The sequence below is a fragment of the Parus major genome, chromosome 11, assembly GCF_001522545.3.
Source record: "Parus major isolate Abel chromosome 11, Parus_major1.1, whole genome shotgun sequence".
NCBI classification, from domain to species: Eukaryota; Metazoa; Chordata; class Aves; order Passeriformes; family Paridae; genus Parus; species Parus major.
Genome location: NC_031780.1, coordinates 1,541,882 through 1,556,456, shown reverse-complemented (window position 1 = coordinate 1,556,456; position 14,575 = coordinate 1,541,882). Strand labels below are relative to the sequence as shown.

Here is a 14,575-nt window from a genome sequence, read left to right as displayed (position 1 = left end):
TCAGCTCTCAGGTGAGTTTGGGGTCTGTCACCTGCAGGGTCAGCTCTCAGGTGAGTTTGGGGTCTGTCACCTGCAGGGTCAGCTCTCAGGTGAGTCTCCTCAGAGCTGTAGCAAGAGCAGCACCTCCAGGGTGTGAATTCTTTCTTCCTGAGATTTGCCTGGATTCGGGGAAAGGGTCTCAGTTTATCAGGACAGCTCTTTGCCAAACTGCTGATCCAAAATCAGTCTTTTGAGTGGGATTATCCCAAATCCTGCCGGATCCAGGTATAACCCTGCTGCTTGTCTCTTCCTGAGGCCCTGAGAACTCAAACTCAGCATTTGCTGGGGGAGAGCTGCAGGGAGGAGCTGTAGGAAAATCAGCTCTGCTGGGAAAACAAACTGCAGCTGCTTTTCCCTGCAGGTCCCAAATACAAATCCGTGGGGAACATTCCCCATTGGACCTCTCTGAGCTCTTCTTCAAAGCCAGCTCCTGGAAATGCTTCTCACCCCAAACTGATCCCCCAGGGCAGCTGAGTGTGGGGCATTAAAGGCTGCCCTGAGATCTGCTGAGTTCCCTGGGCATCCTCCACCTCAGATCTCCCTAAGGATGGCAGAGAAATGAGGATTTTGGTTAATTAACACTGTTAACAACTGGAATTCCAATCAGGGCTGCACTCAAGTTCATCCTTTCAGTGCTCTGTGTTTTCCCTTTTCCTGGATCCTGAGGAATTTAATTTCCTGCTCCTGCTGTCGCTGCTCTTCCATGTTTTGCCCCATGTTGGTTCCTGCCCTTGGTTTCTGCTTTGCCTCTGTTTTTGCAGTTCTTTGTTCCCTAAATCTTTTTGTGCTGCCGTTCTCTCCTCACCTGTGCTGTCAGCACTATTCCCATTCGCTCTCCTCATTGTTCCTGCCTGCCCTTAGACCTTGCTCCAGAACTTTTCTGCTCTGCTTTAACCCCTGGATTTCATGGATCTGATTCACAGGAGCTGTTTGGCTTTTAGGAAGTGGATTGAATCCTTCTATCCCAAAGGTTTCAGCCTGAAGGAAAGAGCTTCCTCTCTTCTTTCCTTCCCACCTGTCCTGTGACCTCCTCCAGGGATGTGAGGGGGGCAGAAATCGGGAATGCACTTGGTTCTTTGTATCCATGAAAATCTCTGGGATTTTAAGGCTGAAATGGATGGCTCTGCCCAGCTCCAGTTTTTTTTGTAGGAACTCAGTTCCTGGCTGGAATTTCTTCCTTTTTAATTGTTCACCATTTTGTGTTGTTTAATTAACAAAAGAGAAGAAATCAGGCCTGGTTTTGCAAAAGGAGCTGCTGGGTAAAAATTCCTGCTCTGACTCCTCTGGCCTTGTAAAAATCAACTGCCTGAAGTGTGAGCTTCAGGCTTTCATTTAAAATGTATCCTAGGATTCCCTGGCAAGGTGGAAGTGAAGTTTTAAAAGCAACTTAAGTAGCAAAGGGCTTTTCTCTCCCTGCCTTTAGTGCAGCCAAGGCTGCTTTAAGCTAAAAAATCTTGGATATCGTTAAGCTGTGATAAAAATACCTTACAAAGGAAGTGAGGCAGGTGAATTTAAATTTCTGTAGCATCTCCACAAATTTCTCCTCCCCTTTTTAGGGGGGAAATGTGGGATTTTAAATGTTTCTAAGAAGGCTTTGTTGGGAATAAATTGGCTCCTTCCTGGTGCATCCAGGCACGGTGTGGATGGCCAGGTAGGGGGAGCATCTCTGTCCCACCTTGTGCAAGCCATGGAACTCTGATAAATTCAGGAGCAGCTCAGGCTTCATTCCCTGATTTGAAATATTCCAGAGCCCAGGCTTTGAAACTTCCAAGTCACTGATGAGTTGTGGAACTAAAAGCTCCTCATTCCTGGGAAGTTCTGCTGCCAGCTCCTCAATTTCTTCCCTGAGAACCTGTGACCTGCTTTGAAGAGGCTTCCAGCTCACTAAAGCATGCCCAAGTCATTCCAAAACCAGGGAAAAACACTTTTTTCTTCTTTTTTTTGCCTGAAAATGCCCCTTATTTATTGCATTTCCTCCCAAATCTCCCCATGGAAAGGCTGGCCCAGCTCGTTTAGCCTGGGAACAGCAGAGGTTTGTGAGCCTGGATGGAATTCCCAGTGCCCTGTGCTGCTCCAGGCTGCCTGCAAAGGAATTTTTGACACACTTAGAGCAAAAGGAGCCAGTTTTGGAACAGAAATAATTGTGCAGCTGGGACCAAAGGCAGCTTTGACTGAATTTTTAAGATTTTTGAAAGATAAAAGGCTGCTCAGTGAGAGGCATTAATACATCCCTGCCTCTTGCCTGAGCTGCAAGTCAAACAAGCTTATCTGGGGCTTAGGAGTTAATTTTTTGCTTTTATGGCTGGTTTTGAATCAGGAAGAAACTGGCTTAGTTTAAAGGCACAAAAAAAGGCCAAGTTTATGATGAGGGAGGGAGGAAACCTGGGGGTTTGTGCTCTGCCACTTCTGTCACTGCTGCTTGGTTTAAAAGACTTCCATGGAGTCATTTATTCTCAGGTTTTTGTGATATTTGTCTTTATGTTTCCCTAAAGGACAGCAGAAAGCAATTTTTATAAGGCCAAAATATACAAAACCCCCCAAACAACCCCTAAAAAACACCTAAAAAAAAAAACCTTTCACAGGATTTCAAAGATTTGGGATAAATTGTGATTTGCAGATTAAAAAACCTCCTCAGAAAAACCTCTCACAATTCCAGAAATTTGGGATAAATTGGGATTTGCAGATTAAAAACCATCTCAAAATAAACAAACAAACACTTGCAGAATTCCAGAGATTTGGAAAAAATTGATTTGTAGATTATTTTAAGACAACACTTAAAACTGGAATTAAACTTGCTGTCCTATTTCATCATTAGGCAGTTTTCTTTTTAATTTCCACCTCCCTGCTGCTGATTTTACCTTTGGACATTGTTTTGGGGCATTTCCATGCAGGGTAAGATTGCTGCCAAAATCTTTGTTGATTTTGGGGAATCTTGGAGTAACAGTCCAGCCCCTGAGTCCAAGGAAATCCACCCCAAAAAACCCTCCCTGCCTGGATTTTGTGAATCCTTCTCACTTGGGCCATCATTTATTGTGTTTCTTATCATTTCTGCTGATGGAAATGAATAGGAAATTATTACAACTGCTGGATGCTCTGGATTTTATAAAAGCTGCTGTGGAGGTCAATGTTTTATATTCCTCACCATCAGAACTTATTTGTTTCTTCCCATCCTTCTAAAGGTCTCCATGTCAAACACAAAAAGCCATTTGCTTTGCTTAAATACCATTTTTTTCCCCCTTTTTTTTATTTGCAAGAAAACAGAAAACAAATTTCCTGAGTCCACGTGCCCCTGGCAGCTCTGATATTTCTGGTGGCCTCTCTGGGCTGACCTTTGTGTTGACACAAATTCGATTCTCAGGCACTTGGGCAATTAAAATCCCCGCTCTGAGCTGGCTCTTAAAGCCAATAATAATAATTTGTGCAGGAATTTATGAGCTCAGCATCGGGCTGGATGTGCTCAATAAGGAGATAAATTGCTTCAGATCCATCCTGCTCAGAGCTGTTGGCACCAGGAGGTGACTTTCTGTCTTTTCATTTGGGTTTGACCTTGTCAGGGGAATCAGAACTTTGCTGGTGAGCAAGAACCAACTCCAGGGTGCAGAGGAGCTGGGAGGAAACTCAAAATGTGGATTTTCTGCTGCTCTGGGCCCTGCTGGTGCTGAGATCATCTCGTGTTTATCAATTAAATGATACCAGCAGGGCTCTGAGGGCTTGGGGAGAGCATAGTCAGTCCTAAAATACAGCTTAAGGTGCTTCTGGGAGTGGTTTGGGTTTATTTTCTGGTTTAAACTCCTCTGCAAACCTCCCACAGTATAAGGAGCAGAATTTTCTGGAGTGGGACTTTGATCTTGGGAATTTGCAGCAAATTCTGTTCGTTACCAAAAGATTTGGGGGTGTTCAGGTGCTGGGAAAGCTCAGTTTGCTTTCCTTGGGGCAGTGTTTGGTGTGTCTGTGGTGGCTTTTTGATGGGAAGTCACCTTTCCTGTGCAAAACCAGTTGGCCAAACAGGGAAAAGTGTCAGGAAAAGGTGAAATAGCAGCTTAATAAAAGATTAATGAACTCTGATTTGATGATGGATGGCTGGGTGTGTTTAAAGGAGCAACCAGAGTCTGACATTTGTAACATTTCTGCTCCAAAGGTTTTAAAAATACCAGGTGAAACTCTGATCATTTGTGCCATGGTTTTGTGGCAGCACTAAATGAACTTGCAGAGAGCAGCTGGAGCAAAACATGGGACACATTAAAGTGAAGATGGTTTGTAATTCTGTGGCTTTTCTTCAGTGTATTTAGAGCTTTTGTGTGGATGTGACCCAGTCAGCTCAGCCACTTCCAGTCAGGCACTTCTGTAATTTATGGGGTTTTTTGTTTCTGGAGTAAAAGAAATTAATGTATGGCCCAGGTTTTTTTCCTTGCTTTGCACCCTGCCCTTTTCTGTTGTATTTATTTGATTTATTCTCAGCAGACATGAGGTTTTTAACATCTCCCAAGCACCTGTTTAGACATCTTCTAGAAAAGTCTCAGTGCAGGCAGCTGGATCTGCTGCCTGGAAGGAATTCTGGGGTCTTTTCTGAGGGTTCTGCCCCTCTCAGGTGTGACCCCACCTGCAGAGCTGCCCCAGCACAGGGAGGAGCTGGAGGAGGCTGTGGGGTGATCCCAGGGATGGAGCAGCTCAGGAAAGGCTGGGATTGTTCACCTGCAGAGGAGAAGCTTTGGGGTGAGCTCAGTGTGGCCTTGCAGGGCCTGAAGGACCTGCAGGAAAGATGGAGAAAGACTTTGGACAAGGGGTGGAGGGACAGGACACAGGGAATGGGCTCAGGCTGAAGGGATAGGTGGGATATTGGGCAGGAATTGTTCCCTGGGAGGGTGGGCAGGCCCTGGCACAGGTGCCCAGAGCAGCTGTGGCTGCCCCTGGATCCCTGGCAGTGCCCAAGGCCAGGCTGGGAGGGGCTTGGAGCCACCTGGGACAGTGGAAGGTGTCCTGGCCATGGCAGGGGTGAAATGGGATCTTTATGATCCCTTCCAACCCAAACCAGTCTGGGATTCTGTGAAGTTCCAACCTCAGGCTCTGCTCTGGGAAGGGCAGCACAGTGCAGTCTGGGACAATAATGGAATCTGTTCTCTGTGCAGTTTAAACTCTGAATTTCCCTCTTGAAGGATCTATGAGAAGCCATATTCCTGAATTTATGGAATCCCAGAATGGTTTGGCTTGGAGGATGACCTGAAATCCCCTCTCATTCCAAACCTCTGCCCTGGGCAGGGATTCCACTCCCTGGATTGTGTTCCTCAGGGCCCATCCAACCTGGCTTTCCAGGAATTCCAAGAACCTTTCTCTGGGAAGCAAAGCACAGGAGAATGAGTTCCTTGAGGGTGCCCTGCTTTCCCCGTGTGCTCCCCATAACCAGAGCTGTTGTGTGCCCTGCAGGCTCTCGGGGACTGATGGACGTTTCCGACAGCCCGGAGAGGAACCCCTGCTCTCCTGAGGAAGAGGACCAGCAGCTTTCCGATGAGGAGGTGCTGAAGGAGAGCGGCTCAGAGCGGGAACTCGATGGGGAGGGCGGCCAGGGGAGCCTGCTGGGCGAGGAGGAGGATGCAGGCAGGGCTCTGAGCCGGGGGGAAGAGGAGAACCACTCGGATGAGGAGGATCGGCTGAGCGAGGCCAAGTCGCAGGAATCCGACACCAACGAGCAGAGCGTGGAGCTGAAGAGCCCCCGGCCCCGCAAGGGAGAGGAGGAAGACAGGACAAATGACCTGGAAGTGTCCTCTGTCACCAGGGAGCTGGATGAGCACGAGCTGGACTATGATGAGGAGGTTCCTGAGGAACCCAGTGCTGCTGCTGCAGAGGAGGATGGGGAGAAAGCTGCTGGGGACGATGACGAGGAAGAGGAGAAAGGAGATGATGGCCCTGAAGATGAGAAGAAATCCAGCAGCAAAAGTGACGATGAGAAGGATGGGCAGGATCCCCTCAAGGAGAAGAAGAAAGAAGAGGACGATGGGGAGATTGATGATGGAGAAATCGATGTAAGTAGGAGGTGGGCAGAGCCCTGGGGGGGTTCAGAGCTGGTTCCTTCTCCCATTGCAGTTCCTTCCTCCTCCTGATGGGAGTATCCATGTCCCCAGTGTGCAGGGAACCCTTTTTCCTGGAGCTAAGGCCCTGATCTCAGGGGCTGGGCCCTGGTGCCCTGGGCTGAACCAAAGCTTTGTGCCAGAGCCATCAAAATGAGCTTTGTTCCCTCTCAGTATGAGAAGACTCCAGTGCTTTAAGAAGCTGCTCTGCCTCAGCTCCAGGAGGACTTGGGAATGATGCTGGCAGCAAATCCCATGGATTGGGTGTCCAGGATGAGGACAGATTGAGGGGCTGGTGCTGGAGGGTGTTTGTGGTGCTCAAACCATCAGGTGTGCGGGGAACCCTGATCCTGAGCTGGATGCATGGAAGGGGAATGGAAGGTGCTGGGATTTCTGGAAAATACCCAGAGGCATGGTTTGGGGATGGGGTCAGGGATGTGCAGTGTTTCACTGTTCAGGATATTCAGGAAAATCAGAAGTGGGGTTTAGTTGCAAGTGGGGATTAGGGGAAATATCACCTTTAGCTATGGTTGTGTTCAGCAGGGAGCTCTGCAGAGCAGCAGCTGCTTCGTGCAGCTTAACAACAATTTCCCTCCTTTTCCATGAAGAAACCAGCAAATTCCAGTAAAAACCCTCCTGTGGGCTCCTGGTCTGGAATTTCATCCCAGTGGTGGGAGTGTAAAGAGAAATCGCTGGTGCAGAGCGCCTGGGCTGGCTCCCTGTGCCAGAATTCCACCTGCACAGGGCTGTGGGAATATCCTGGGGACATGCAGGGAAGCACTGGAGTGTGGTGGGGTCACTGCTGGGGCTCCTCAGCTGAGCAGGGGAGATGCTCTGTCCTTCCAGGCCCCCTTCCTGTGGGTCTGACCTGGCCACAGAACCCTGGGAAGCTCCTGGAGCCTCACTGGACTCTCCTCCCTTTTCTTTAAAGAATCATACTTTGTGTGTGTTTTTTTTTTACTCTTCATAGTTCATTGACAAGTTTAATTGCTTTCAAAAATGACATTTTTCTTCCTCGTGCCCATCCTGGCAGGTGATTTTGTTCAACACGTGTTTTCCAAAGGTTTTGTGTGTTCCTGAATCAGTCAGAAGGAATTCCAGCACGTTGTGGGCAGAAAAAAAAATAAAATTCCTGGAGTTCTGACTCCATGCCTGCTCCTTGATTAAAATATGAATGCTTTCCTTTGGAGCTGGAGGCATTCTTGGGAGCTCTCCTCACAAAGCAGGAGATGCATCTGTACCCTGGTTTTCATACATTAACTCATAACAGCATTCTCAGCTGCCTGATTCCAAGGAGACCTCCCAGAAATAAATACTTCCCCTTTTGTTCCAGACTTCACACAGCTCTTTTGAAAGCAGCAGAGTGGAGCTGGTTCTCCCATTCATGCAGCACTGAAAGCCAGCCCCAGCTTTGGGGAAAACTTCAAGCTCTGCATTTTCTTCTGCTTTCAGCCTCCTGGCGTGGAGGGAGGGGAATATTAATGCAGATTTTAATTGGAATATAAGTGCAGGCTTTGAAATCCCTTGCTGCTGAGGAGAGCTCTCTGTTCCTGGCTGGCTCAGGAGTGTAGCAGGAGAGGCTCTTCACCCACCTCTCTTTGCTCCTGTGTTTGTCTACAGCCAAGGGATGGATTTTTCCTTCTTTCCAGCTGCTCAGTGGATCAAAGGAGAGAATTTTCCTCATCTTTTCCACCCAGAAAACGGCTGTTGCCAGGCAGAGGGAAGGCCCATCCAGATGCTCCCTCTTCACGTGTTTCACATGCTGAAAACAGGGAAATGCAGGCAGAGAGAGGGAAAACCAGGATGTCCTTTAGGATAAAATCCTGATTTCCTGGCCTGTGACACCTCTCTGGTTATTTCTGCCTTTGCCTCCTGCATCCCCAGCTCCTTTTGGCTTTTCAAGTGCAGCCTAACAAAGCCAGGGAAGTTGTTCTTATTTCCCCTTGGAGAACAGAAGAAAATGCTGGTATTTGAAAGTTCCAACAACTTTTCATCTGGAAGTGTTTCATGGCTGTTAGTTGTTAATCTTGGAGCAACCTCCAGCTACAGGAACTTATTCCTGGGGTTGTAGCCCCTGGGGACGAGGCAGAGTTTTGTTTGAGCTGGTTCCCAACTCCAGTGTGGAGCTGAGGAGTGGAAGGGAAGGTGGAGATGACTGGAAGAAATCTGTTGGACTTAACCTGAAAAGTTCATTTGTGAGATTGTCCCTGGAGAGGGACTTTGGACAGGGGTACGGAGTGATAGAATGAGGTGGAACTGGCAGGATTAGGTGGGATATTGGGAAGAAATTCCTCCTGTGAGGGTGATGGAGCCCTGGCACAGGTGCCCAGAGAAGCTGTGGCTGCCCCTGGATCCCTGGAAGTGTCCAAGGCCAGGCTGGATGGGGCTTGGAGCAGCCTGGGACAGTGGAAGGTGCTTTTACAGCCACCTGGAATCTCCTCACCTTGTGAAGGTGCTCTGGGGCAATCCTTGTCACCTGACCTTGTTTTGTCCCCTGGTTTTGCCCCAGGGTGGCTCTCAGTGACTGATACTGGAGCAGATGGGGAAATGTCAGGTCCTGCAGGGAATGCCCCACATGAAATGTCAGCTCTGTCTGTCTGTTCCAGGATGATGACTTGGAAGAAGGGGAAGTTAAAGACCCCAACGACAGGAAAGTGAGGCCACGGCCCACCTGCCGCTTCTTCATGAAAGGTAACCACGCTCTGGGGCCTGGGAGGAGCCAGATGTGATGGAATTGATCCTGTTTGGGGATTTTTTTTAGCTCCACTAAGCTGCTGTTACGTGATAAATTCTGCCCCAGGCACCCTCAGTGTCACCTTCCTGTTTCTTGGTGGCCAAAGCTGAATTTTCACGGAGCCACTACACAAAAAGGGCTTTGCCCTCAGCGTGGTGAGCCTGCAGGAGGTAAATAAAGGGAAACTTGCAGGGGGTTTTGGAATAAAACACAGAGGTTGTGGCTGCCCCATCCCTGGAGGAGTCCAAGGCCAGGCTGGACAGGGCTTGGAGCAATCTGGGATAGTGGAAGGTGTTGGGATTGGAACTGGATGAGCTTTAAGGCTCTTCCAGCCCAAACCATTCCGTGATGGTGCTCCCTGCCTCACCACTGTTTGTTTGGGATGCACTGTGGTGCTCTCAGGTTTCCTGTGAAAGGCAAAGCTCCTGATTGGAAATGTTTGTCATTAACAAATGAGGATCTCATAGGCTGATTCCTGCATTTAATTACCAGTGTATGTCCATCCCTCTCTCCCCGCTGGAATAAGGTGGATCCATCCGTGTCTGGATCTGTTTGTCCCCCCTGGCAGGTGGAGAGTGACAAATACCTCTCCATGTGTGTGAAAACAGGTAAATCCCAGCCAAGCTGCAGAGGAGAAAACTCAAACACCTCACACAACATTACTCCTTCAGGGATTTTAAATGCCTGATGGGGTTTGAGAAGAGTCAAACACCTCAAACAGCGTTACTCCCTAAAGGGTTTTGAATGCCTGCTGGGGTTTTTTGTGGCTGTGGGGCTGAGGTGCTGCTTGCTGGTGGAAGCCAGGGATCTAACAGCTGTGTGTTCCCACAGGGCACTGCACCTGGGGCATGAACTGTCGCTTTATCCACCCCGGAGTGAACGACAAGGGAAATTATTCCTTGATCTCCAAACCTGAGCCCTTCTCCCCCAACGGTGCCCCTCCCATCGGGCCTCACCCGCTGATGCCAGCCAACCCCTGGGTATGGAACCTCTTCTGTGCATTTATGGCTTCTGCAGCATCCTCCCCATCCCTGGAAGTGTTCAAAGCGGGGTTTTGGAAAGCGTCCCTTCCAGCGGAACCAGACGAGCGTCAAGGTCCCTTCCAACCCAAACCATTCCACAATCCTGGGATTTTTCTCCTCTCTTTTTGAGCTAATATCTCAGCAAAATTCAACCCACAGCTGCATGTGTGATTATTTTAAGTGGAGATCTTGGTGTTGCCAGTAGAGGGGGGTAATTTTCCACGCTTTCCCAGCCCAGCTCTGCTGAGACATCTCTGGAGTAACTCTGGGGCAGCTTTACAAAGCACAGCTTTGCTGTTTAAAACTAACTCGAGTGTCTTCTCCTCTCTCTTCCTCTTTCCAACAGGGAGGCCCAGTGGTTGATGAAATCTTACCTCCACCTCCTCCAGACCCTCCAACAGAAAGTGCCTGGGAGAGGGGACTCCGGCACGCTAAAGAGGTAAATTCCTTCCTCAGGGAATAAATCAATCGCTGGCTGCCTCCAGAATCCACTGGAAAAGCTCCTCTTGGAGCATGGGTGTCTTGCTCTTTATTCCTTTTGCCTTTTAACCTGTTAATTATGTTTTGTTGTACATCACAATTGTTAGACAAGAAGAGCTCAAATCCAGGTTTGGGGGAGGTTATATTTTTTAAATAATGGGAATTTGTGGCCCTCAAGTCCAGCTCTCCACAAAGCTTTAAGCTGATCCAATTTCCCTCCCTTCAATCCCTGTTTCTCCAGTTTGTGATCACTGCAGGGGAGAAACTTCAGTTTCCTGCTGTTGTGAGCTGGTGGAATAGGGAATTAATCAGGAGAAGTCCAGGATCCTGCACATTCTGAGGGAAGAAGGTGCTCTGGCTGCAGGAAATCTCCCGAGGGCAGGATTTTGAATATCACAATTTCTCCCTGTCCCAGGAACCTTCTCTCCTCACGCTGTTTTTTGTGCTCTGACAGGTCTTAAAAAAAGCAACCATGAGGAAAGAGCAGGAGCCTGACTTTGAGGAGAAGAGATTCACTGTGACCATTGGAGAGGATGAGCGGGAATTCGACAAGGAGAACGAGTTTTTCCGGGACTGGAATTACCGCATCACCAGAGACGTCCGGGACCCCGCGTAAGAGGCACCCCTGGCTTTGCTCCAGGGATGGCTGGGTGGGAATGCAGTGCAGTGAGGCTGCCTGGGGTTCACTTCTCCCTCCAAAATGAGGGAATGTCACCTCAAAACGTGGGAACAGCTTCCACGAAGGGGGAGGTTGAGAACTTGAGCCGCCTCCGCTCGCTCCAGTTCAACCCCACCTCCCTTCCCAGTCTCCTTTAACCCTTCCTGCCTCCAGTCTCCTTGGAATTCTGCTCCCTCCTGGGCTCTCTCCAGCTCTGCATTGCCTCCTTCACACCAGTGCATTCTTCCAGCTATTTTTCCCTCTTTTTATTTTCTTATCCCAACCATGAGAATTTAAAAATATTGCAGCTGAGGCTGCGAAGTTGGAGCGTGTTCGGTGTGCAGGAGCCGCTGGCCCCAGCTGGGGCTTCCTTTGCTCTGGTGCAGAACTGCTTTAACAAACACCTGAACTGGTCCCAGTTAAACTGGGCAGAAGCAAAGCTGGTACCTGGCCACAACCAGCACCCTCCATTGAAGTGGTCAGGTGATTGAGGGGTTTAAGGTGAAGTTTAAAGTGTTGGAGGCCTCAAACCCAGCTCTGGGAAATTGTTTGGTAGTTCTCGAGCCAAGAAAAGGAATGGGAAGAGAATTTTTGGGAAAGAGGCTTGGAATCTGCAGGGATAGAGGTGGATTTGTCTCTCCTTGCTCGTGCATCCTCTGTTCTTCCTACATGGACAGATAATGGAAATATTTCCACTCCCAGAGGGTTTGCAAGGCTTAGTTCTGTTTATTTTAGAGTGGATGAATTACAAAAAAGCCTCTAGAAAGGAGTGGATTAGGCTTTTGTTCAATGTTCTTTGATTTGCTCAGCAGTGCAGTTCCTGTCCCTAATTTAAGAAAAAAATCAAACCCTGTCCTCAGTTCTGCAGCCTGAAATAAAAGAATTTTCTAAAATATTAATATTTTCCTGAGTTTAATGAGCTCTGGATCCTGGCCTTGTGCTCCTCTCAGAGGCACCTGGGGTTTACCCCCAGTGTTCTGGGTGCTGCTCATCCATTTATTTTTATTTTATGACTGTTCTATAAAATGTACCAGCAGCATTTTGGGCCTCTCTGATGTAGGAATTGTTAAGAGCAGGCCTGGTTTTCATATAGTCCATAAAACAAATGTATTTGACATAGCAAAAGTCAATCAACAACTGTAATTCCTGAAAATTCAGGGCTGTGTGAGCAGCCTGTGGCATTAAAATATTGCCATATTAAAATATAATCATTGTGTGTGAAGGGAAAAGTTATGAATCTGCTGCTGTAAACTCCAGAAAATGCTGATTTTTCTCCCCCCTCCACACAATTTATTGCCCAGTTGGACACTTTGCAGCCAACTGAGCCCTGGAAGTGCAGCTGGGATGTGGAAAATGCTTTCAGCACTGTCTTGTGACATGACTTGTCTCAGTAGTTCATGAATCCCTTTTTCTTTTTTGAATAACTATAGGGAGGTGGACATCAAAGAAAACATTAACTATGGGTAAGCAGGTCTTTGATTCCAGTACTGTTACAACTGTAAGAAAATTTTCTTTTGCCTTTTTTTTTCCATTGCAATTCCTCCAACTTCCGAGGCCACAGACCGACCGCTGTCCCCTCAGCAGCTGACTCAGTGGATATATTGGATTATTTTGGGGGTGATACCAGTTATTTTCTAATGATTTAAGCACTGAATTACCCAAACACACAGCAGTGATCCTTTCTGAAATAAAATAAAACCTTCCACAGTATTATAAGAAGGGGAAATTTGGGCTTGAGGCTGTGTGAAAAAGCAGAGTTTCCTTTCTGGTGTGGCTTGAGATGTTTTTCTGTCTCTTTGAACACCTGATGTCACTGAATCCAGGCTGGTTTGGGGTTGGCATCAGGAGTTTGTTACTGACTGAAGCATTCCAAATCCTGGTTCTCTTCTCCTTGGCTTATTTGTTTCAGTCCAAAAGAAAAATCCTAAATTATTTAAAAGCAGTGAAAGAAATACAGGTACCACTGAACTCACAGGGCAGTACCTACATCTTAACCTGCTTTAGGTTATTTGGCACTTTGAAAATGCAAAAAATGACCCTTTATTAATATTTTTTTATAAATCAGAGTCTCATTATGGATAATGTGGAATTTGGGAGCACTTGCTGTATAATCTTAGCTCTGCCCCCAGCTCCTCTGTGGCCCTGGAAGTTTCTTATTCCCTGTACCCACCTTCCCATCCTCACAGTGACCTGATATTTGCACTCCAGGTGGTTGGATGTTGTTGAGTTTGGGGAATTAAAACCATCAAACAAATAGAAATCAGGAAATGGAGGAAAGAGCTTTAAGGAAGGTGGAATTTCAATCCTTTTCCTCCCCAAAAAAACCCTGAGTTGTGCAGCTGTGTGTGTGGCACGTGCTCACCAGCCCATGGCCGGGCCAGCAGCTGATTCCCACTGGAGAATATCAGCTGGAGAAGTGGTGCCTTCATTCCAGGGGGTAATTCCAGGTGCAGAGTGTTGCTGAGCTGCTCCCAAAGCTCCACTTCTCCCTCTGGACAGCTCAGCACCAGCTCCTGTCCGCTGCTGGTGGCACTGGGATGCAGCCATCACTCCAGGGGTGGGGAACTGGGGGGGATCCCCATCCCTTGCACTCCTGAGGGTGTTTGGGATGAGCTGTGGGTGCGTGGGCAGAAATCCCAGCTCTCAATCAGTGAGGCAGAGCACGTCCTGCTCCCTCTGCAGGCGCTGGAAGTGGCTCTCCAAAACACCTCCTGTGTCTGCACCGCATCCATGCGAAGGCTGCACTCTTGGTAGCTCTTCTTTTGGGTGTTTATCGAGAAAGGTTTGTGCTTTTCTCTGATAAGCCCCACTTTCAAATGGCTGTTTGGCTGGGCTGTGTAGAAAATAAACATCTCTGTGCAGCCCTGCTGCGTTGAGCGTGGTTTTCTTGTGGCGGTGGCTGAGCTGACCTAGAACACGCAGTTTTTGTGGTGCCAGGGTGCCATCTCCCTCTCTAACATTCCCTGTTTTTCATTGTAGGCTTGATCCCTATGCAGATCCCTATTATGACTATGAAATAGAGCGTTTCTGGCGTGGTGGGCAGTATGAGAATTTCAGGGTTCAGTACACAGACCCCGATCCCTACCGTAACTACAGAGTAAGTAAGGAAATTCCCCCTTCCCCCTTTTTCCTTCCCAACTTTCTTCCAGGTTCTTCTGGGGCCCTTGGCAAGGTTCCAGTGCAGTGCTTGTAACAGGAGTTTTCAAAGAGTTAAATCTTGGCTTAATTCCAGCACAGAGCACGCTGGAGGTGAGGGGATGGGAGGATGTTCTGTTCCAGCACCAAGAGGGTAAAAGCAGCGCTCCAGGCTTGGGAGCGAGGTCGGGAAGCTGCCTGATGGAAAAGGACGTGGGGTGCTGGCTGACAGTGGCTGACAAGGCCACTGGGACCAGCCCTGGCACGGCCACAGCCCCAGGACAGGGACTGTCCCCTGTGCTGGGCACGGCTGAGGCCACAGCTGGACTTCTGGGTCAGGTTTGGGTCCTGCCAGGACAGACCCTGAGGGGCTGGAGCACATCCAGGGAAGGGAATGGAGCTGGGAAGGAGCTGGAGAATTCCTGAGGGAGCTGGGAAGGGGCTG

General features: G+C 48.5%; 1 protein-coding gene across 1 annotated transcript in view; it reads left to right on the top strand.

The window, feature by feature from the left end:
• The window catches only part of ZC3H18 (zinc finger CCCH-type containing 18), a 42,818-nt gene that overhangs the window by 377 nt on the left and 27,866 nt on the right, over positions 1-14,575 (top strand). Inside the window, exons 2-8 of the mRNA XM_015639993.2 lie at positions 5,461-6,056; positions 8,708-8,792; positions 9,667-9,815; positions 10,204-10,296; positions 10,792-10,949; positions 12,426-12,458; positions 13,975-14,092. Of these exons, the coding sequence (XP_015495479.1) occupies positions 5,475-6,056; positions 8,708-8,792; positions 9,667-9,815; positions 10,204-10,296; positions 10,792-10,949; positions 12,426-12,458; positions 13,975-14,092 (1,218 nt within the window). The 5' untranslated portion in view covers positions 5,461-5,474. The remainder of the gene's footprint in view (positions 1-5,460; positions 6,057-8,707; positions 8,793-9,666; positions 9,816-10,203; positions 10,297-10,791; positions 10,950-12,425; positions 12,459-13,974; positions 14,093-14,575) is intronic.